The sequence below is a fragment of the Delphinus delphis genome, chromosome 2 (genome assembly GCF_949987515.2).
Source record: "Delphinus delphis chromosome 2, mDelDel1.2, whole genome shotgun sequence".
Taxonomy (NCBI): domain Eukaryota; kingdom Metazoa; phylum Chordata; class Mammalia; order Artiodactyla; family Delphinidae; genus Delphinus; species Delphinus delphis.
The window spans coordinates 74,593,372-74,618,005 of NC_082684.1; the positions used below are offsets into that span (position 1 = coordinate 74,593,372).

The 24,634-nt window shown below is 43.3% G+C and overlaps 1 protein-coding gene across 2 annotated transcripts in view; it reads left to right on the forward strand.

Moving 5' to 3' along the window:
- The first annotated feature begins 11,894 nt into the window (after positions 1-11,894).
- Positions 11,895-24,634, forward strand: part of SLC7A8 (solute carrier family 7 member 8) — a 55,655-nt gene continuing 42,915 nt past the window's right edge. Inside the window, exons 1-2 of one of the 2 annotated variants that reach the window (XM_060003489.1) lie at positions 11,895-12,322; positions 12,578-12,767. In XM_060003489.1, coding sequence (XP_059859472.1) covers positions 12,620-12,767 — 148 coding nt within the window. In that variant the 5' untranslated portion in view covers positions 11,895-12,322; positions 12,578-12,619. Of the gene's footprint in view, positions 12,323-12,495; positions 12,768-24,634 lie in introns of those variants that run through there. The other variant, XM_060003490.1, reaches the window with a different exon arrangement.

Consider the following 24,634-nt stretch of genomic DNA (forward strand, 5'->3'; position numbering starts at 1 on the left):
TGTTATTGAGCATCTATATTGTGTACCCTCTGTACATGGTAATAGATATGGCTCTTGCCTCCAAGTCACTTCCAGTATAGTAGGAGAGGAAGACATTTTCTTTAATCTCAATAATAGGTATATAACTATTAAGTACTTTAAGTACTGTCATATAAGACAAAGCACCAGTTACTATGGGAGCATACAGTCCGGGAAGGCTTCCCTGAGGAAGTAGGGAATGCTATGAGAACACAGAAAAAAAGAGAGATAAGGTCAATTTGGGCAGGTTTCCTAGAGGAACAGGCATTTGAATGAGCCTTAAAAAATGGGAAAGTTTTATCCTGCAGGTGGAGAGGAGGGGCATTCCAATCAGGGGAAAAGCATCAGTAAACACATTAGTATGGGAAAGTACAGTCTGGTCCAGTGTGGCTAAAGGGAAGAGTGAATGGGACACCAAAAGGATGATGAGGATAAGAAGATATTATGGGGAAGAAGCTAGAGAGATGGATTGATGCCTCCATCCAAGAGTTTAGACTTTATTTGTTAAGCTAGTGGTTCCCCCAACCATTAGGCAGATCCATCTTAATTAGAATCTCAGAGGGAATTTTGTGGGTAAAATGAAAGTCAGCCATTGCATGGAGTTGCCACCAGAGGGTACCATAGGAGAAGGTCTACCTGAGCACTTCCCTGTGGCCAGTATATTTTTTAATTTTAAAAGCTCCTTGGGTGATTTTGATGCTCACTCAGCCAGCCTTAGGGACCACTGCTTTATACAATAGAGAACCATCAGAGGCTTTTAAGCAGGATAGAAACATGATCAACCCCGTGTTTTATGAAACATAACTCTGGGGACAGAATGAAGGGATGGAAGGTTGCAGATGGGGGATTAAGTGGTAGGCTATTGCAATGGGACTGGATGAATAGTTCTGGAGTAGGGCAGCAGCTATGGGATAGTAAGACAGCTGTGAGACAATTTCAGAGGCAGAACCAACAGGACTTGGTGACCAATTGGATATGGGGTTAAAAAGGGAGAGGGAGGGAAAAAGATGAAGGCCTCAGGCCTGGGTGATTGAGATCATGATGCTATGATAACGTGATACTATGGCCATGACAAAATGAGGAACACAGGAATTTGGTTTTGTCTGGGGAACTGAGAGGAGTTTGGTTTTGAACCCAGTAACTGGTATGACCTAATGAGGCTATTACCTGGCCTCAGAACTGGGTCCTATCTTCTCACTCTAATTCCCCTTTCTGAGTATAGTAATTGTAATTTTTTGGAAGTTTTCTTCTGCTTCTTTCTTTCTTTCTTTCTTTCTTTCTTTCTTTCTTTCTTTCTTTCTTTCTTTCTTTCTTTCTTTCTTTCTTTATTCATGGCTGTGTTGGGTCTTCGCCTCTGTGTGTGGGCTTTCTCCAGCTGCAGCAAGTGGGGGCCACTCTTCATCGCAGTGCACGGGCCTCTCACTATCACGGCCTCTCCCGCTGCGGAGCACAGGCTCCAGATGCGCAGGCTCAGTAGTTGTGGCTCACGGGCCTAGTTACTCCGTGGCATGTGGGATCCTCCCAGACCAGGGCCCGAACCCGTGACTCCTGCATTGGCAGGCAGACTCTCAACCACTGCGCCACCAGGGAAGCCCTTCTTCTGCTTCTTGCATCACCTATGTTTGTTATTGTCATGCTGGAGCTTTCCTCAAATGTCCAGTGATCCTTTGTTGGGGAGTCAAGATGTTGCAGGAAAATAGGGCATGATAGGCTGGTCAGGTCCCAGGTCTCAGGTGAGTCCCCGGAATGGGCCACCAAGTGAGGGTCCTGGCTTTTCAGAGCAAAAATTCAAGAGTGAGCCACAGTAAAGTGAAAGCAGGTTTATTTAGAGAGGAATACACTATTCCATAGGCAGAATGCTGTCCACCTCAGAAGGCGAGAGTGGCCCTGGGCTGCAGGGGTGGTTAGTTTTTATGGGCTGGGTAATTGCCTATGCTAAGTGGGAGGAATATTCTAACTGTTTTGGAGAAGGGGAAGCAGTTTTCAGGAATTGGGCCACCGCCCACTTTTTGGCCTAAAATGGTCAGCCTCTGTCGTCATGGTGCCAGTGGGTGGCTGTCATTTAGCATGCTAATATATTACAATGAGCATACAATGAGGCTCAAGGTCTATTGGAAGTTGAATTTTCCGCCATCTTGGGCCTAGTAGGTTCTAACCAGTTTTCGTCGTATCCTCAAGGGCTATGTCATTCTTTTAAAGGTTGTGTCCTGCCCTCTTCCCTCCTGTCTCATAGGAAACTAAGCTGCACCTGGACTTTAGGAGGAAAGAGAAAGATCTAAAGTGTTGGCATCTAAGGTCCTTGTCTTAGTCAGGGTTCCCCAAAGAAACAGAATCAGTAGGAGATATATGTGTGTATATATATGGGGGTAGGGAGAGAGAGAGATTTATTTATAACAAATTGGTTTACTCAATATGGAAGCTGGGAAGTCCCATGATCTTCTGTCTGCAGGCCAGAGGCTCAGGAAAGATGTTGGTGTAAGTCAGTCTGTGTCCAAAGGCCAGAGAATCAGGGAAGTCAATGGTTTAAATCCCAATCTGAGGGGTAGAGAAGGTGAGATGAGATGTCCCAACTCCAGCAGGCAGATAGGAAGCAACAAGGGGTGAATTCCTCCGTCCTTTGCTTTTTCTCCTATTCAGGCCCTCAACAGATTTGATGATGCTCACTCACGTGAGGAAGGGCAATTTACTTTAATGGACCCGTCAATTCAAATGCTAATCTTATCCAGAAACACTCTTACAGACACACCCAGAAATAATGCGAACTCTGGGTACCCTGTGGCTAGTCAAGTTGACACCTAGAATCAATCATCACAGTCCTTGAGGTTCTTGAAGGCAGATGGTGTTTGTCCGCCATTATATTCCCTGTATCTATAGCACAGTAAACAGTTGATCAGTATTGGCTGAATATGCAAGTGAAATTAATTGAGCACATCCCTGTATATGTAATAAAATTTCTATTAGAATTTATTTCTCTATTAATCTGATTAATTGTGTAGTATTGAAGATTTCCTAAAAGACCACATTCTCTTACTATAGATTGTACGTTCTACATCAGTGAGCTCCACACTGTAGCCTTTTATTTTTTCTTTTGGCTGCGTTGGGTCTTCATTGCTGCATGCGGGCTTTTCTCTAGCTGTGGCTAGCGGGGGCTACTCTTTGTTGCGGTGCGCGGGTTTCTCATTGCGGTGGGTTCTCTTGTTGCGGAGCACGGACTCTAGGAGAGCAGGCTTCAGTAGTTGTGCTTCACGGGCTCTAGTTGCTCCGCAGCATGTGGGATCTTCCTGGAACAGGGCTCGCACCCGTGTCCCCTGCATTGGCAGGCAGATTCTTAACCACTGTACCGCCAGGGAAGTCCACTATAGCCTTTTAGATTTTTGTATTTTCTTCCCAACTTTGCTTCACAATTTTAGTAGTATAGGAGATGACGGTTAATTATCATGATTTGGTGAGAAAGAGGTGAGAAATTAAGCCATATATATATAGTAAAGATCTTTATTGGAGTATAATTGCTTTACAATGGTGTGTTATTTTCTGCTTTATAACAAAGTGAATTAGTTATACATACACATATGACCCCATATCTTCTCCCCTCTTGCATCTCCCTTCCTCCCACTCTCCCTATCCCACCCCTCCAGGCGGTCACAAAGCACCGAGCTGATCTCCCAGTTAAGCTATATTTTTAAAAATTGCTCTTAAGTTTAGTTTTGGCATTCCCACAATTAAGACATTCTTGGATGTGAAGCCTGGAAGGGAATACTCTTTATAAAATCTCCTTTGGAACTTAGATTTCAACAATTGGCAGTAAATGATTAACTTTTATCTTGAAAATATACCTTTACTCTCCTGATTCAAAGTGCAATAACTATTAAATAAATATGTATTTATTGAATTCCTTCTATATGTCAAGTACTGCTCTGGACATTAGGGAGATGATGATAAAGAAACGAGCAAAGATTGTGTTTGTTTTTATAGGAAAATGTAAACATATACAAAGCTAGAGAAGACAGTATAATGGACTCCTACCTACCCATCACCCAGCTTAAACAATATCAACTCACAGCCTTCTTTCATTGATAAACTACCGCTCTATCACTTCCCCTTATATTATTTTTTTTTTTTTTTAATTTTTATTTTTTTTGCGGTACGCGGGCCTCTCACTGTTGTGGCCTCTCCCGTTGCGGAGCGCAGGCTCCGGACGCGCAGGCTCAGCGGCCATGGCTCACTGGCCCAGCCGCTCCGTGGCACGTGGGATCTTCCCGGACCGGGGCACGAACCCGTGTCACCTGCATCGGCAGGTGGACTCTCAACCACTGCGCCACCAGGAAAGCCCCCCCTTATATTATTTTGAAGCAAATCCAAGACATCAAATTATTTCATCCATAAATATATTGGCATATATAACTAAAAGATAGGGACTTCCCTGGTGGCGCAGTGGTTAGGAATCCTCCTGCTAACGCAGGGGACACGGGTTCCATCCCTGGTCTGGGAGGATCCCACATGTCACGGATTAACTAAGCCCGTGCTCCACAACTATCGAGCCTGCGCTCTACAGCCTGTGAGCCACAACTACTGAGCCCTCATGCCACAACTACTGGAGCCCACATGCCTAGAGCCCGTGCTCCACAACAAGACAAGCCACCTCAATGAGAAGACTGCAACGAAGAGTAGCCCCCGCTCGCCACAACTAGAGAAAGCCCATGTGCAGCAACGGAGACCCAATGCATCCAAAAATAAATAAATAAAAGAAGACACCCTAAAAAAAAAAAGATAAAGATTCTTTACTTATAACTATAATATCATTTCCCTACTTACATTTTAACAGAGGAAACAAGGAACAAACAAGCAAATGAATAATGTTAGGTAATAATGACAAAAAATAGGTCCAGGTGATGGAATAAAGATTGATTTTCTATTGGGTGATCAGAGGAATCCTCTGCAAGGTGACATTTGATGAGAGATAAGCCTAACACGAGGGAACAGAGCATGTGACTGTCTAGAGGAAGAGTGTTCCTCACAGAAGCTCCAGCTAGTGTAAAGGCCTGAAGCAGAGCTCGGTGTTCACAAGAATAGGAAGGAGTCTGGAAGGACTAAGTGGAAGGAAGATTATACGGATATGATTTTGGAGTGGTCACCAGAGGCCATGAGAAAGATGACTTCAGATTTGATTCTAATTAGGTGTGATGAGTAGCCGCTGGAGGATTTTGAGCAATGGAGAGATATGACCTGATTTACGATTTTTAAAAAATATTTATTTATTTATTTGGTTTCACTGGGTCTTAGCTGTGGCTCGCCGGCTCCTTAGTTGTGGCAGGCGGGCTCCTTAGTTATGGCAGGCATGTGGGATCTAGTTCCCTGACCAAGGATCGAACCCAGGCCCTCTGCAATGGGAGCTCGGAGTCTCTTTCACTGCGCCACCAGGGAAGTCCTTGACTTATGATTTTAAAGGATTATTCTGGTTGCTCTGTTGAGAATGATGTATAGGAGGACGTTTTAGGACAACAGGTGTCGAAACAGGGAGCCCAGTGGAATAGTCCAGGTGAGAGCTGGTGAGGAGGTGGTAATAAACCAGGGTAGTAGCAGTGAAGATGGTAAGAAGTGAGTCATTTCTAAATGAGTTTAAATTAACAGCTAACAGGATTGGCTGATAAACCAAATGCTGAATAAAAGATAAGAGAAAAAGGTAAGTCAAGGTTAACTCCAAGATATTTGGCCTGACCAAGGAGTGCCATTTACTAAAGTGGGGAATACTGGAGGAAGAGCAGGTTTGAAGGGGCATGCAGGCACTGGGCTTTTTAAGTTTCAGATACCTATTAAACATCCAACAGAGACATCATGTAGACAGATAGCTAATTCTAGAATTTCTGGGAGAGATGAGGGCTGGATTTATAAATTTGGGAAATATCAGTGTGTAGATGCCACTGAAAGTCATAGGGCTGGATGAGATCACCCAGGTAGTGAGGGAGGATAGAGGAGAGGTTGGGAAGAGAAAAGGATCCAGCTGAGGAACCTAAGAGGCCAGTGAGGTAGGGGAAAGCCAGAAGAGTGGATCCCAGGAGCCAAGGCTGCTGTGAGATCAGTAAGCCGAAGACTGAGAAACGCTTGCTAGATTGGGCCCTGCGGTGGCTACTGGTGACCTTGACAGGAATGGCTTCATCATGGGGATAGGGACAAAAGCTTAAGACTAGTGGATTCAAGCATGAATGGAGGTGAAGAAGTGAAAACAGGGGAGCAGAGAAGTTGGGTGGCAGCTGAATAGGGGAGTAAAGTCAAGGGAGGTTCTGTTAGTTTTGTTTTTTTAAACAGAAGCTGTTACAGCATATTTGCATGCTGATAGGAATAATCCAGGAGAGAGTAAAAAACTGATAATGCAGGAAAGAAAGGAGTAATTGCAGGAGCAAAGTTCATGAGTAGGTAAGAAAGAACAGGGAATCGAGTGCACAAGTCAGGGAGATAGATACACAGGAGCATGGACACCACATCTGTTTCTATGGGAGGGGAGGTCGAGTATGTGGGGAAAGATGTACAGATTTAGTGGTAGGAGGATGTGGATGTTTTCTTCCACTTATTTCTATTTTCTCACCATGAAACAATAGGCAAGAATGTCAACTGAAAGTGAGGATTTGGGGGATGGTGTTGCTTTGCAGAGAGGAGGAGATAAGTGGAAGAGGCAATGACTACAGGACTGTGGTAGGATCGCTGTGCAGGGTTGAGGGCCTGCTTGAGATCTGTGCTCTGTAAGAAATGATCTTTAAGTCAAACCCTGGATGGTGTTTTTCCCCTCTTTCCACAATCCAGTCCCTCTCCAGGCACTGAGAACTACATCTTGCTACAATTAGTCGGCACATCAGTCCATCAGTTATTATGTGATTTATGCATTTATTATGTGATTTATGCATTTATTATGCATTAATGCACATCACCATTCATTCATTAAATTATATATTTTTTTAAATTTATTTATTTTATTATTTATTTTATTTTTGGTTGCATTGGGTCATTGTTGCTGTGCGCAGGCTCTTCTCTGGTTGTGAGGAGCGGGGGCTACTCTTCATTGTGGAGCACAGGATCTAGGCACGCGGCCTTCAGTAGTTGTGGCACGCAGGCTCAGTAGTTGTGGCTCACGGGCTTGAGAGCACAGGCTCAGTAGTTGGGGGACACGGGCTTAACTGCTCCATGGCATGTGGAATCTTCCCGGACCAGGGCTTGAACCTGTGTCTCCTGCACTGGCAGGTGGATTCTTAACCACTGTGCCACCAGGGAAGCCCCATTCGATTATATTGATTGAGTGCCAGGCACTATTTTAGGTACTGGGGTTACAGCAATGAACAAAACAAATCTCTGACCTCAGGGAACTTCTCTTCCACATCTTAAAAGACAGGAACTCTCAGGACTTCCCTGGTGGCGCAGTGGTTAAGAATCCGCCTGCCGATGCATGGGACACAGGTTCCAGCCCTGGTCCGGGAAGATCCCACATGCCGTGGAGCAACTAAGCCCATGTGCCACAACTACTGAGCCTGTGCTCTAGAGCCTGCAAGCCACAACTACTGAGCCCGTGTGCCACAACTACTAAGCCCGTGTGCCACAACTACTGAAGCCCACCCACCTAGAGCCCGTGCCCTGCAACAAGAGAAGCCACCGCAATAAGAAGCCCACGCAATGCAACGAAGAGTAGCCCCTGTTCCCTGCAACTAGAGAAAGCCTGCACGCAGCAATGAAGATCCAACGCAGCTATAAATAAATAAATAAATTTATTTTTTTAAAAAAAGACAGGGGCTCTCATCTTTGGTAAACACAAATCTTCAGTGAAAACCAATGAGGAGGTGGAAGTTTCCATATTTAAGTACTCAGAACTGAAGTCACCTAAATCCTTAAAAAGAATACCAAGTCGCCATGACAGATGGGCCCAGTGAAGGACATGCAGCCTGCCTCAGGGAATGCATCTTTACTTCCTTCCCACTGGTGCTGGGCTGGCTCCATGGAATCTGGCCAAGTGCAGCAGACAGAACAGTAATCTGCTGGAATTTTTGTCTCTAGTGTCAGAGCAAGAATTCATCGTTATCCCAGAAGAGCATGAACTAATGGACCATCATAACGGAACAGGGTCTGCTCCATCCAAATTCTCAGGACTACATAGACCTTACAAGATACAACTTCCTTTGAATTTAGGAATATGTCCGAAAGGCAAACAGAGCATACCCTAAAAAGGGCTTATTAACTGAGGGCATCTCCTCATTTCATCTTCCTTTTTTTCTTACCTGTTTTGTCCTTCTTCTTTGCTCACTAATTTTCATCTGCTTTCCTTTTTTTTTTTTTTGCAGTACGCGGGCCTCTCACTGTTGTGGCCTCTCCCGTTGCGGAGCACAGGCTCCAGACGCGCAGGCTCAGCGGCCATGGCTCACGGGCCCAGCCGCTCCACGGCATGTGGGATCTTCCCGGACCGGGGCACGAACCCGTGTCCCCTGCATTGGCAGGTGGACTTTAAACCACTGCGCCACCAGGGAAGCCCTGCTTTCCATTTTTAATTAAATAAAGTCTCTTAGAACCACTAGCTCAGGAAGCCACTGTTTGACTATAGGCAGTGGTCGCTGGAATTCTAAGAAGAAAGCTGGCTTTAATTGAAATCAGGGTTTCCTTCTGACTCTGGGCAGGTAGGTGCAAGAAGAAGAGTAGAGTGGGAGCATGGACTGTGAGTTCCCTCCCGGAAGAGATTTGGGAATTCTCTTAGTGACCTCAGACCTTATAGCTCTGCTACAAAGAACAAGAATAAAGTGCTTGTCTATTGGGTCCAGAAAAAAAAACGTCAAGGGAATTCCCTGGCGGTCCGGTGGTTAGGACTCGGCGCGTTCATTGCAGGGGCCTGGGTTCGAACCCTGGAACTAAGATCCTGCAAGCCGTGCGGCACGGCAGGAAAAAAAAAAAGTGAGGAATGGAGTGAATGTGCTTTGTGCATTAATTCTACCCCTTTGCATTAACAGATACTTCTTACCTGTTGTTTCAAAAAGGGAATATTGAAACATGACAGCGTTTTTGTTCAGCTACCATACAAGCAGCATGCCCCCATGCCATATCCCTCTTTGTGCAGTAGATGTCAGCCTCACACAGCCTTTCTCTTCCTAAGTACAGATTCCTAAGAAAACGACCCTCTTACCCACCCTTTCCCTGGGTAAAAAGATCAATTTCTTCCCATCTTCAGCATGAAAAACAACAGTAAACAGTGACTCAGATATTGGAAACAGAGTTGTACTAAAGTACTTGGAAACTAACCAAACCGAGGACTATGGGAAGGGGTGACAAATGGAGGAGTGGGGGCAGATTAAGACCTGTGGATCTCACTGATGTTAGGTGTGGCATCAAGGTGGGTCTCTAAAAGCACAGTTATGACACCAATTCAAGAAGCGTGGACATGGCCCTGATCAAAGGTCTTCTGTTTCCCTCAGAAGAAACTGAGGCATCAGCAAGTAGCTGTAATGTCCTGGGAAGATCTCAGTGTAAACCATTGATATCCCACTTGTCCAAAGGTGTCTTATCTTTGTCTTCAGGTAAGACATTCTCTGAGCTTCAGCTTCCTAATCTTTATAATAGGGAAAAATTACAGCCTTGTCTCCCCGAAGTATTTAATGAGGGGAAAAAAAAAAATCAAGATATTGTGCAGAAAACAGTTTGTAGATAATTTACTATTTAAATGTAGACAACAGATCTAAAATTATAAAGGCAAATGTAGAATCGAGTTATGAATAAAAAAGAATTCAGCACTAAAAATTTAATAACCTTCAGTTAATTATTTCTATAGATTTTTCTCAACATATCTTGCGAAGACTTTTCTTTCTCTCCTGCGCTCAATGTTAACCATGTGGAATTTTGACACACTTAGGATTTATTCCACAAAAAGATCCAAACCTGAAGGAAGCCTTATAATATGAATAAATGGTCCTGTTTATTTAGGGGGTGGGGTGGGGAGATTCCTTTTCTACCTTTTCCATTGTACCATTAATAGACAATCATAAGCCACTTATAAACTCCAAGTGCAAAAGAAACAGAAATATTAAATTTCAAAAACACTTTCTTTCCAACTGGGTGTGCTTAATACCATTGCATCCCAAAGTTGTATTTGATCCCACTCCCCCTTTAGCTTCTTAGTTCATACGTTGAGATGGCTAAAGCTTACCATATTGTGATCAGCTAGCACCAGTTTTGGCAAGAGACCTCAAATTCATCACATTCATGTTTTATCTCGTATTATATCTACACCATTTGAATTGAAACATTACTGAAGGAATTCATGTTTGAGAGCAGAAAGATTATTTGTTTTATAACTTGACATTGAAATTTGAGCAGAAGTCTTCAAACCAGATGGTTGATGCTTTCTGATATTGTCAGGAAAGGCCAAAAGCAATTCAAAATTTTTTCATTTCCCATGACTCATCCCCTCCCATGGAGTTCTGTGCTATATATTCCCTGCTTTGTCTGTTCTTTTTGTTAAAAATCCTTTTTACATCACCACCCCCACTTTTTTTTTTTTTTTTTTTTTTTTTTTTGCTGAGGCTTTCAATTTGCTATATCTTGAACTGCAGAAGGAGAAGCTGTTGAACTCCTAAACTTTGAAACCTCTTAATACTTGCTGAGTGTTCAAGGGGGCGAAGTAGAAAAGATTGCTGATTGGACTTTACCCCATGTGGAAAAGCCCTTCCTACAATAGCTCAGCAATCCCCATTTTAAGGAATTATTTACTTCCCTTAAAATCCAAAATCTTTTGGAACATTCTGTAAAAAGTGAGGCCAATTTCTGTACTTAGTGGTCAGCTTGGGGAACTTTATTTTTTAGACCCACTTTAAAATCAAGTGCTTTTGCATAATGTATGTAATACAGATTCAAAATAATTTCATTTTAGACTTACAGTGTTGTCTGCTATATTGCTTCTTGCTGTTTTTTTCAGAGTACTTTGCAATTATAAATAGATGTCATTGCTCTCACATAAGGCAGTAGTTTCTGGGTAAAATTCTTCACAGAAGCCAAGATACAGTATCAGTATGGAAATAAGTCATCTCTTAACATAAACAATCTGCTTCATGATCAGAGAGGTGCTTATAACTCCCCACTCCCACTCCAGTCTGCCTTTCTAATAATTTATAGATGCAAAAATATTAGAAGCTGTAAAAGGCCCCATCCCACCAGATTTTGTGTCATTCTTTCCTGGGACCAGAGTGGGGGTCTTTCCCCCCCATCCCCCGCCCCGTTTCAGATAACACTAAATAAGAGCTGCGAACGCTGAGGCTGCCACCTCTTCCGGGTAATTTTGTTTCCACGCTACTCTTCACAGCTGCTCACAATTATACTAAATGAACCTCTTTACCATTATTCTTAATTCTTTCCATTCCCCTCTCCCACCCTGAGTTTCCTCCTATTTTCAGATACTTGAAGATAATGTCCCTACAGCCTTCTCTCCTGTATCCTCAAATCTTCCAGACATAAATATTTTAATACATTCGCCAGTGTATTTCTGATGGTACTAAAGTGTCTGCACAACCGGTGCCTTATTTATAAAGCCCACATCTGCTGAAAGACCTGTAATGCTATACCAGCTCATGAAACTCTCCCGGAACGGTCGACATAGGAGGATTTTTAATACTTCCACTACCTACAAAGAGAAAGATGGAGAAAAGAGAGCCTATCGATTACAAAAGGAAATCTGTTAATCCATCTTCTCGGTGATCTTTGGCGGCTGTGTGCTGCTATTTACATTGAACAGAAAGGAGGAGACAGAGGATGGATAGGAACGGAGGAGGTGGGGGGCGGAGCTAGCTCAGCACATAAAACCCCTCGCTAAAAGGGGAACACGTTCGTTTGTGCCAGAGCCACTCTCCTGTAACCACGGGAGATGGGGCAGTCTGTGCCGTGAGGACGGAGATCGGAAGAAGGAAAACAGGGACAAGAAAACAAGCGAGACCGAAGAGGACATCTGGAGAAAGCGGAAGGCAGGAGACGGGGAGGGGAAAGAAACCCACGCCAGGTGGAAACAGGACCTAGAGCAAACCGGTCGGGTCCTCGTTGTTTCTGGGAGAGAAGAGAGTACGGGAGGATTGCCTTTTTTCCTGTCAGTTAATGAAAACTACTTTTATCCTCATCATAAAAGAAAAGGGTAAGGGGAGGTAAAGACAATCTGTTTTCTTAGGGGAAGAGCTGAGGGAAATCCAGACTACCTCTTTGAAGCATCTGAAATAAGCCACTGCCTGGTACACATTGCTGAAAGGTCCTGGTTTCTGAAGAGCTACATCCTTTTTCAGGAGAATTCCAGCCGGAGTAGCTGGTACAGTTCTATTTTTATATTTAAATATCTATGCCTCCCCCTTGCCGCCCCCAACAACACTTTCCTTGTTTGTAAGCACGAGTGACAAGAAAGTGTCACGGCAGAGTAGGAATATTTTCATTTTTCTCTTTTATCTGCCTGGGTCTTTTTTTTTTTTTTAAAAGAGGGTAGGAGTGGTCCTTATCACATCACGAAAAAGGACGTCTCCATTTGAAAGGCTTTCTCTCTAAATATATTTACATCCATATGCATTAGAAAGAGAGATACCTTTCGGAGGTTGAAATCCTACTGAGAAACATGGAAAAAGGAGCCAGGCACCGAAACAACACTGGAAAGAACCACCCAGGTGGGAACGAGTCGGAGGCCAGCCCCGAGAGTTCTGCAGGGGGCGGAGTGGCCCTGAAGAAAGAGATTGGATTGGTCAGTGCTTGTGGTATCATTGTAGGTGAGTCCAATTCCTTTCCCCACCGACCACTCCTCCCCGTCTGGAGGTCCTCTTGTAGAACCTTAACCCCTCATTCCCCCAACCCCCGTAAAGCACTATTTCTACTTCCTGCTCCCTTAGAAAAGAGTTGTCATTCACCTGTGCTGTAACCTATTCCCACTGGTCAAGTTTGAGGTATAGGAAGTGCTGTATGTCATACATCTCTTCCTCCAAACCCGGCTGAGAAGTTCTGTCCAGCGTTCACGGAATGGAGCAAATAGGGGCACACATCTGGCTGATGGTCATTGTTGCCTGGGAGCTTGTTGAAAATATAGGTCTCCGGGCTCCACACTTGAGGGTTCTGATTCAGCTGACTTAAGGTAGGGCTGGGAAACCTAGATTTTTAACAGGCTTTCCTGCAGCCATCTCCTTAGCAGGCTGTGGACTGGCTTTTGAGACATACTTAGTCACTGTTTCATTGTTTACATTATATGAGACTATGGGCCTAGGGGGTGTGTCACAATAAAAATAGCTACAAACAGCAGTATAAGAATGCTTTGCCTTTCTATAGCTTTTACACCTTATACAGCACTTTCTCTTGGCAAAGCACATGTGATAGGGCTGTTATTCCCATTTCACAGATGAGGAAATAACTTATGGAAGAAAAGAAGAGACAGATTTTGCTTTTCTGTAAATGTGCAGTTGGCAGTTGCTCTTGTTGCTTGATGGAGTCCATGTAGCATCCACGTCTCTTAACATCCACGCAAGACCCTGTGAGGTTCTCAAAGGGAAATGGGAATAACTAGAATGGGGAGTCCGGCTGGGAGGCTTTGAAACTGGGGGAGCCTGAGTGTCCCCAAGAGTGCCAGTGCAGGCCACTCCAACCCCCTAACTGTACTCTACCGGGCAGGGGGTCCCAAACATGGCTCCATCTCGAGACAACACATATTCCTCTTTCCAGAGAGGCCCTAGAGATCGATGGCCAATGGGTCATTACTGTCCTCACTCCAGAGGGTGAGAGTTTCTTCTGCTGTCTTTGGTAGAGGGCTTTACCTTTTCCCCAGAGAAAGGGGCATGGGACAGTCAGGACAGATAGGTTTCTGTGCAGACTTCCTTTTGAAGGCATGTAGTGTCCTGGTGCCCACAGCACTTGGATAACCCAACGGTCCTCATGGTAGCACAGAGGCATTTTGGCACCTGAGCAATGGTGGCACTGGAGAACACCCTTTAAATCAAATCAAATCAGTACAATATTCAGATAGTCCTCTTCACCTCTACACCCAGCCTTCATACATCACATTATCTCCACTCTGCTTTCAAAGTGGAATCCCACTTTATCTAATTCTCTGACTCTGGGAGGTTTTCCAGGCATCTACAGTTTTTTTTTTTTTTTTTTTTTTTTTGCATCTACAGTTTTAAGAAAGGTAATGTTATTTTAAACAATTATAGTCATGATTTGAATCTCTCATGACCTTTTCTGTCTCTCCCTTATTTCAATTGCTCTAAAAAATGAGATCAGCAAAGTACTCAATATGTATAGCACATGCCAATTTAAGGTCTGTAAATAGCCCAGAGCCTGTTACCTCTTTCACCCGTTTGACTGAGAGGATTAAGAATTTTCCCCCCTTTGGGAAGGTTCTGTTTTATCCACAGAGTGCACACCCACATACACACAAGCACAGTCAGACCTCCTTCCTGCCTCAGCCTTGTTCACCCACCCCTACATATGTGCAGGTATTCAAAGGTAGAGAATATTCTCCTATATACTGAGCTTGTTTTTGTCTCTTCCTTTATCGTTTGTCTAAGACTATGAAGAAATGGGAGTGTCCAGGTATAAGAGATATAGTTTTAGTTGGGTGAATGCTACTACTGATTTGTCCACAGCCTCATGGATAGCACTTCACAGTAAGAATAGTCCCAATGCTCCCATTGGTATTATAACAACCAGAATAATAACTCTGGTAGTCTATGGTGAAAAGAGATCCCAAATATGTGATTTCAGAGAAATCAGGATATTTTTCCAAAGTGCAAGAGTCCTTGTACCGTTAATAGTCACGATTGTATCTCCATTTAAGCTGAGATACACATTTCCCCTTTAGGGTGATGTGGAGATGAAATCCTTTCCATTTCCCCTCCTGTGTGGCTGTTGATTTACAAATGTGCTGAGTAGCTGCCCTGTCCTCTAGAGGGGTTTCCGAGTGGATGACAGTGATTCACGTTTTTTCAAGACCAAATGCAAAAATAGAAATGGCATTTTTCACATGGAATTCAGTGATCTGGTGTGCACTGTCAACACTGTGGAAGGAAGAGAATTTGAAGGCAAAAAGAGAAAGGAAATTTCCTAAGGTCATGAGGTATGGGAAAGTAGCAACTGCCCCAAATCTATCTCATATCCAATTGACTTAGAGGGATAAGTTAAACTATGTTTCATAAAACCTCATAAAATTTCACTCACAATCGTCATTGATGATTTAAAGTAGGAATAACAAAATGGCAGGTGTTACAAGAATATAAAATGAACTAATAGAAGACTCATGCCCTAGAATTATTTATAATCTGACTGGGGAGATGAGATTTATATACATTAGACAGAGAACATAGAAAATTTATGATACGGTTGAGCTGTGTAAGGAGGACAAAGTTAGGTGAATGGTGAGAAGCACAAAGAGAGAGAAGTTCTCACCCAGAACTAGATTAAGAAGCATCTTGAAGGACATGGAGAAAGATGGAGTAGAGAAGGTAATTCTGGGAGATTTGGTAGGTAGACGGAAAATGACTAAACTGTGATTTCCTCGAGCAAAAAAATGTGTCGTATACGTCTCTGAATCTTTAGTGCTCAGCAGTGTCCCTGACATGAAACAGTTACTCAAATGATTGTTGAATTTAATTGAGCCTTGGACAAAACTCTGAAGAGCGTAGTAATAAAAAGTATTTATCTGAAGGGCTCTTGGGAACCTGGCTTGAAAATCTTTAAGCCAGGAATAATTTCATCAACTTAGAAATGAGGTTGACCTGTTTTTAATTTTTTAACATCACCTCTGCCCTAATCTAACCAGGCTATTGCTCTCCACATACTTGGCCAAGGAAACCTGTTGGCAACAGGTGAACTTAGATTTCTCCATGAATGTGGAGTCTCCCCCAAATCTAAGGAGAGTATGAAGGAGCAGCAAAATTTATTAATTGATGCTATCAAAGCTACTGTTAATAGCTGTCATTATGAAAGACTTATTATGTGCCAGACACTGTCCAGTTACCAAACATACATTGTCTTATTTATCCCTCACAATAATCCCGTGTGGTAAGCACTTCCTCACCCTTCATCCAGATAAGAAAATAGAGGCTCAGAGGGACAAGCAACGTGTTGAAGGTCACACAGCTGAAAAGTATTGAAGACTCAAACCTAGAGCTTGTCTGAATCCTGAATCAAGCTTGTAAGCATTGTTCTCTACTCTTAATTTTCATGTCCTAAAAGAGGTGTTTTCATTTAGATCCTGGGCAGAGGTCCTTATTTGTTTTTATAGATGGAGCAGTTAGTGTTGCATTCCAGGTGAGGAAGTGTCCCAGTATAAATGAGAACTGAGCAATCGGCTGGGAGTGGAAGAAGGTACCGTTCTGGTACAGCTGCAGGAACACTTGTGGGGGAGACTGAGGTGCGCTGGCTCAGCTACTGCAGGATGTGATCAGCACAGACCACGTTCCCATTAACTCTCCCACATGCACACCTTTCCTCTCTGGACCAGCATTCTTTGCAGCCATGGTAGAGGTGCCCACAGAGTTCCTGGCTGTTTAGGTCACTTTATATCAGTTATATATTTAGGTATGCACCCAGAATCTAGGTCTGAAGGCACTAGTTCAGCTACAGAGCCTACAGAAAAGATTCATGATTTGTTAGACCATTTTGTTTTTAGCACAATGTATGTTTATGGGGTACCTTGGTATATTTGCTGCAGAGCAATATTGGATGCAGGTCTAGCTATTAGACCGCTCTCTTTCAGCTAACAAGATGTTTAAAAAATAGTATTTATTGAGCTCTTACTAAATGCCAGTTCCTGTGCTATAAACTCTTTACATATATTACCTTATTTAATCCTGACTACAGTCCTATGGAAATAGGTATTATAACTCTATTTTATTTTATTTATTTATTTATTTTTGGCTGCATTGAGTCTTCGTTGCTGCACGCGGGCTTTCTGTAGTTGCAGCAAGAGGGGGCTACTCTTCGTTGCGGTGTGTGGGCTTCTCATTGCGGTGGCTTCTCTTGTTGCGGAGCACGGGCTCTAGGCGCGCGGGCTTCACTAGTTCTGGCACGCGGGCTCTAGAGTGCAGGCTCAGTAGTTGTGGCGCACGGGCTTAGTTGCTCCGCAGCACGTGGGATCCTCCCGGACCAGGGCTTGAACCCGTGTCCCCTGCATCGGCAGGTGGATTCTTAACCACAGTGCCACCAGGGAAGTCTCTATAACTCTATTTTAAACATGGGGAAATTGAGTCACAGAGCTGGGAAGTAATTTGTCTGGGATCACACAACTGACTACTGAGATGGTATCCTGTGCTCCACAGTGCCTGTGCTCCACAGTGGGAGAGGCCACAACAGTGAGAGGCCCACGTACCGCAAAATAAATAAATAAAATAAAATAAGGCTGGTATCCTATGGCATATGTTCAGTAAATATTAGTTTCGTTCTCTCCTTTAAGCTCATTGTCCACCACCCCCTCTTCCCCCAATCCCCGCTCTCACCCCACCTCCACACTCATTAATTCTGGTTTAGAAACGTAGATTAGATTAGGTTCATTGGGTGATGGGAAGAACTGGCCAATTCAGCCCAAGTCTGACCCGTTTATCAAGGAGCCAATGCTTTTCCTTTTCTCTCTGTTGACTTGAGTCTACTTACTCAATCAGCTTCTTGTGCTTCCCCTGTTCCAGGAAGCTTTTTTTGAATAGCCTCCATCGGTGACCTTTTCCATCCCTAACATCTTGTCATGAGTCACAATTGCGCTCATGCAACTTCTGCTGTCCCTGGTGGTGTCAATTCTGTGTCCATATGCATCATGTTCACTTCTCTGCACGATTCCCTGAGGGCAGGGACTGAGTCTTTCTCATTTTCACATCCCCATGTATTCAGCCTGGCACAGGATAAGTGCTTAGAAAGTATTTGTTGAAAAATAACAGTCAGTCTAAGCCAGATCATACATTAGAGACCTGTCTGCCAGCAATGTGAATATGCTTTATTTTTTTGGCTGCATTCGGGATCTTAATTCCCTGACCAGGGACCGAACGTGCACCCTCTACAGTGGAAGCGTGAACTCTTAAACAATGGACAGCCAGGGAAGTCCCTGAATATGCTTAACAATACTGTACACTTAAAAATGGTTAAGGTGGTAAATTTAATGTTGTGTGTTGAAAACAAAATTTTTTAGCTTAAAAATGAGTTATTCCCATGAACAATAAATTTTTGCACTTAGCAAAAAGCAAACAAAACACCAAGCACCCAAATCTCATTTAAGTTCAAATTTGAAAAGGACTTTAGGAATTAACCAGATGATGACAGGCTTATCTCAACCTTGGCACTATTACCTTTTGGGCCAGATACTTTGTTGTTTTGGGGGGCTGTCCCATGCAGCATCCCTGGCCTCTACCCACTAGATGCCAGTAGCACCGCCTCCCCAGTTGTGACAGCCAAAAATGTCTCCAGACACTACCAGTTGTCCCCTGAGGGTGGGGAGATGGTGCAGAATTGCCACTGGATGAGAACCACTGATGTAGACAAAGCCTCTCACTGCTGGTGCCTGGTTTCCCAACCAGACAGGGAGATGCTGGAAGCCCGATGTGAATCCTTAATGGTCATTTTTGAGGGCTCAGCACTCTTAGCCCCTCAGGCCAGGATGCCTGTCTTTTAATGGCTAGTGGATGGTGGTTGGCTCCATCTATGTTAAATGGCTAGTGGATGGTGGTTGGCTCCATCTATGTTAAAAGTCCATGTGTGAATAAGTGCTTCCCAATTACCTTTCGAAGCAAGCATGTACAGAGTGGGTGCTCAATAAATACTTCTTGAGATGTAATTACCTGTTGGCCACCTACCTGTGGCATCTAAAAATTGTACACAGACAATGCTTCATGGTCCTGGCTCTGCAGTGCTATTTCAGAACCAAACTTCCAAAGCAAGACCATTATTGGTGTCTTCTAGGGATTATTTCTATTCCTACGGCTCTAAATCCTAGTAGCTTCTTATATTTGCTGGCATTAAACAGATTATAAAATGTTTCCACGCATGTGTGATCGCATTTCATCCCCACAACAACTCTGTGAGGTAGGCAAGGCGGGAGCAAGTATTCCCATTTAACAGATGAAGTAGGGACTCTCAGAAAAATTCAGGTCACACGGCTTATGAGTGGCAAAGCAAGAACTCAATGGCTCCTCCGACTCTAAGTCTAGCACCCATTTCACTCTTCAGCATGGAATCCGAACCAGCAGAGTCCTAGAGCGCCTTCCACATCTCTGTTGGGCAGGAGATGGCAACACCACAGGATGTGTGTCGGAGTCTTGACCAGCCGTCACCCTGAGGTAGCTGTTTGTACAGTCCTGATGGGAAATGGACACAGGGTGAGAGGCATGGTGAGATTCCAGGCCTGCCATGAGGATCAAAGCCTGGCCTCGATATGCTGACCCTACTTCCATGCTGTTCCCCTAGTCCTGAAAATCCTGAGACCCTCCCAGCCACTTTGTGGGAGAAGCACAAAGAAGGTTCACCTTGGCTTTCTCTGGACATCATAGAAAAGGACAGAACCTCCAAGGGCCAGGAGAAGCTCTGGCTAGATTCCAAGAGGAGCATGAGTCTGTAGGAAAGGCCAAAGCCTTTTGGATTTGAGAGTCTCTTGGGCATTAGAAGTCTGTAATTCCATGCCCTAGGAAATTCTTTGATGGCTACAGCATTCTAGCATGGACAGGCCTGGAAGTGAGTAAGGCCTTAATATGAATCACATGGGTATTTGCCCACAGGTGAAGTCAGCAGTTATTCATGGCAAATGTGGATTTTCTCAATTCCAGCAGTTTTTCTAGTGACAACTTGCCCACTGATACAACTTGGCCCCCTTTTTTTTCTTTTTTTTTTTTTTGTTGGGGGTAGGAGTTTATTAATTAATTAATTTATTTTTGCTGTGTTGGGTCTTCGTTTCTGTGCGAGGGCTTTCTCTAGTTGTGGCAAGCGGGGGCCACTCTTCATCGCGGTGCGCGGGCCTCTCACTATTGCGGCCTCTCTTGTTGCGGAGCACAGACTCCAGACGCGCAGGCCCAGTAGTTTTGGCTCACGGGCCTAGTTGCTCCGCGGCATGTGGGAATCTTCCCAGACCAGGGCTCGAACCCGTGTCCCCTGCATTAGCAGGCAGATTCTCAACCACTGTGCCACCAGGGAAGCCCCTTGGCCCCTTTTTAATGGAGTGGTTCACTTGGCTTTTCTTTGCCAGAACAAGCCAAGCTGGACCTCATCGTCCAGGCATTCTAGGACTGATTTTTCACTAAAGAAGATCTATGTGATGAGATGGTTATTTTCCCAATTGGAGTGGATGAAAGAGAGGTACTGACCTCCAGTACCTTGGCTCTACCAGACAGTTGGGCATCTCATTCTTGAATGGCTTTGTAGATGATGAGCCTAAGAGGAAAACAATGGAGAAAAAAAAATCCCTGCCATAATCAACTTTCTTCCAACCTCTCATCAAGAAAGGTTCATAGCCAAGGTAGAAAAGCCCTTTCCCAGTTCTCCTTTTTCTTTTTTTCTTTTTTATAAATTTATTTAATTAATTTATTTATTTCTGGCTCTGTTGGGTCTTCGTTGCTGCACGTGGGCTTTCTCTAGTTGTGGTGAGCGGGGGCTACTCTTCTTTGCGGTGCGTGTGCTTCCCATTGCGGTGGCTTCTCTTGTTGCAGAGCATGGGCTCTACGTTAGCGGGCTTCAGTAGTTGGGGTGCGCGGCCTCCGCAGCACGTGGGAGCTTCCCAGACCAGGGCTCAAACCTGTGTCCTCTGCATTGGCAGGTGGATTCTTAACCACTGCACCACCAGGGAAGCCCCCAGTTTTCCTCTTTCAAAGCCACTCCAGATAACCCTCATTTGGACAGTGTAAAGTTTAAAAGCCCTGCAGTTAAGGTGTGTGTTGTGTAATTTCTAGAGGAGAGGCAGCTTGGAGTAGGAGGAACCCTTGGACCAGGAGTCCAAGGTCATGCCTCTCGTCCAGGCCTTGCTACCTATGCAGTATGTGACTTTGATCAAGGCTCTTCGCCTCGCTGAAGCTCAGTCTTTGCAAAGGTAAATAGGGATGATAGTGCCTGACCTGTGCACCCAAGAAAGTAGCTGTGAGAATCACGTAAGGTAATGGACATGAACATTTTGTAAATTATCATTGAACGTGGTATTGCAATAGAAGGAAAGAATCAGATCTGTGTTCCAGTTCTTTAATAAGCATCTTCTGTGAACCATTCTCATTGACTATAGGGTGGAGCATGTAAAATAGACAATTTTCAGGGAAAAGCTTAAGGCTGTGACAGAAGATTTAGGTTCTAATCCAGTTACTACTAACTTACCCTGTGATTTAGGCAAATAACTAACCTCTCTGGGTCTCAGTTTCTTCATCTGTAAAATAGGAATAATAATATCTCCCTCATTTTCTCCATTTGGAAAAATGAGAATAATAGTTGCCCCACTTTCTTTCCCCATAAATTAGAGATGGTAATAGTAGCCAGTCTACTCAGCAGTGAAATGAGTAGGTTGCTTTACTCATTTGCCTACAGTAGACACTTGACATATTTCAAAGCTTTTGGAGGCTCCAGATAAACAGGTATATTAAATTGCTCTGTGGAGATCAGTTCTAGATTGACATCAGACATCATTTATTTGGTAAATATTTATAGAGTGTTTACTATGTGACATTTCACAGGTAAGCAATACAGTTTCTGCTTTCACAGAGCTTGCAGTCTTAGTGGGGTAGATATATATTAATCAAATAATTACACTAAAGATTGTATATAATAGGCACCACTTTTTAAAAATTTATTTTTATTTATTTTTTTATTAATTTAATTTTATTTATTTTTTATACAGCAGGTTCTTATTAGTTATCTATTTTATACATATTAGTGTATATATGTCAACCCCAATCTCCCAATTCATCCCACCACTCCACCCACCCCCCCCCCCCCATTTTCCCCACTTGGTGTCCATACGTTTGTTCTCTACATCTGTGTCTCTATTTCTGCCCTGCAAACCGGTTCATCTGTACCATTTTTCTAAGTTCCACATATATGCGTTAATATACGATATTTGTTTTTCTCTTTCTGACTTACTTCACTCTGTATGACAGTCTCTAGATCCATCCACGTCTCTACAAATGACCCAATTTTTTTTTTTTTTTTAAGATGTTGGGGGTAGGAGTTTATCAATTAATTAATTTATTTTTGCTGTGTTGGGTCTTCGTTTCTGTGCAAGGGCTTTCTCTAGTTGTGGCAAGCGGGGGCCACTCTTCATCGCGGTGCGCGGGCCTGTCACTATCACGGCCTCTCTTGTTGTGGGGCACAGGCTCCAGACACGCAGGCTCAGTAGTTGTGGCTCATGGGCCTAGTTGCTCCGCGGCATGTGGGATCTTCCCAGACCAGGGCTCGAACCCGTGTCCCCTGCATTAGCAGGCAGATTCTCAACCACTGCGCCACCAGGGAAGCCCCCAAATGACCCAATTTTGTTCCTTTCTATGGCTAATATTCCATTGTATATATATATACCACATCTTCTTTATCCATTTGTCTGTCGATGGGCATTTAGGTTGCTTCCATGACCTGGCTATGGTAAATAGTGCTGCAATGAACATTGGGGTGCATGTGTCTTTTTTTTTTTTTTTGCATTTGCCTGCAATTTGGTCAAATAATATATATATTTTTAACATCTTTATTGGAGTATAATTGCTTTACAATGGTGTGTTAGTTTCTGCTTTATAAGAAAGTGAATCAGTTATACATATACATATACATATGTTCCCATAGCTCTTCCCTCTTGCGTCTCCCTCCCTCCCACCCTCCCTATCCCACCCCTCTAGGTGGTCACAAACCACCGAGCTGATCTCCCTGTGCTATGCGGCTGCTTCCCACTAGCTATCTATTTTACGTTTGGTAGTGCATATATGTCGATGCCTGTCTCTCGCTTTGTCACAGCTTACCCTTCCCCCTCCCCATATCCTCAAATCCATTCTCTAATAGGTCTGTGTCTTTATTCCCGTCTTACCCCTAGGTTATTCATGACACATGTGTCTTTTTGAATTATGGTTTTCTCTGGGTATATGCCCAGTAGTGGGATTGCTGGGTCATATGGTAATTCTAATTTTAGTTTTTTAATGAACCTCCATACTGTTCTCCATAGTGGCTGTATCAATTTACATTCCCACCAACAGTGCAAGAGGGTTCCCTTTTCTCCACACCCTCATCAGCATTTGTTGTTTGTAGATTTTCTGATGATGCCCATTCTAACTGGTGTGAGGTGATACCTCATTGTAGTTTTGATTTGCATTTCTCTAATAATTAGTGATGTTGAGCAGTTTTTCATGTGCTTCTTGTTCATCTGTACATCTTCTTTGGAGAAATGTCTATTTAGGTCTTCTGCCCATTTTGGATTGGGTTTGTTTTTTTGATATTGAGCTGCATGAGCTGTTTATATATTTTGGAGATTAATCCTTTGTCCATTGATTCATTTGCAAATATTTTCTCCGATTCTGAGGGTTGTCCTTTTGTCTTGTTTGTAGTTTCCTTTGCTTTGCAAAAGCTTTTAAGTTTCATTAGGTCCCATTTGTTTATTTTTGTTTTTATTTCCATTACTCTAGAAGGTGAATCAAAAAAATCTTGCTGTGATTTATGTCAAAGAGTGTTCTTCCTATGTTTTCCTCTAAGAGTTTGATAGTTTCTGGCCTTACATTTAGGTCTTTAATCCATTTTGAGCTTATTTTTGTGTATGGTGTTAGGGAGTGATCTAATCTCATACTTTTACATGTACCTGTCCGGTTTTCCCAGCACCACTTATTGAAGAGGCTGTCCTTTCTCCACTGTACACTCCTGCCTCCTTTATCAAAGATAAGGTGACCATGTTTGCGTGGGTTTATCTGTGGGCTTTCTATCCTGTTTCATTGATCTATATTTCTGTTTTTGTGCCAGTACCATATTGTCTTGATTACTGTAGCTTGGTAGTATAGTCCGAAGTCAGGGAGTCTGGTTCCTCCAGCTCTGTTTTTTTTCTCTCAAGATTGCTTTGGCTATTCGGGATCTTTTGTGTCTCCATACAAATTTTAAGATTTTTTGTTCTAGTTCTGTAAAAAATGCCAGTGGTAATTTGATAGGGATTGCATTGAATCTGTAGATTGCTTTGGGTAGTATAGTCATTTTCACAATATTGATTCTTCCAATCCAAGAACATGGTATATCTCTCCATCTGTTTGTGTCATCTTTGATTTCTTTCATCAGTGTCTTATAGTTTTCTGAGTACAGGTCTTTGACCTCCTTAGGTAGGTTTATTCCTAGGTATTTTATTCTTTTTGTTGCAATGGTGAATGGGATTGTTTCATTAATTTCTCTTTCTGATCTTTTGTTGTTAGTTTGTAGGAATGCAAGAGATTTCTGTGCATTAATTTTGTATCCTGCAACTTTACCGAATTCATTGATGAGCTCTGGTAGTTTTCTGGTGGCATCTTTAGGATTCTCTATGTGTAGTGTCATGTCATCTGCAAACAGTGACAGTTTTACTTCTTCTTTTCCAATTTGTATTCCTCTGTTTCTTCTCTGATTGCCATGGCTAGGACTTCCAAAACTGTGTTGAATAATACTGGCAAGAGTGGACATCCTTGTCGTGTTCCTGATGTTAGAGGAAATG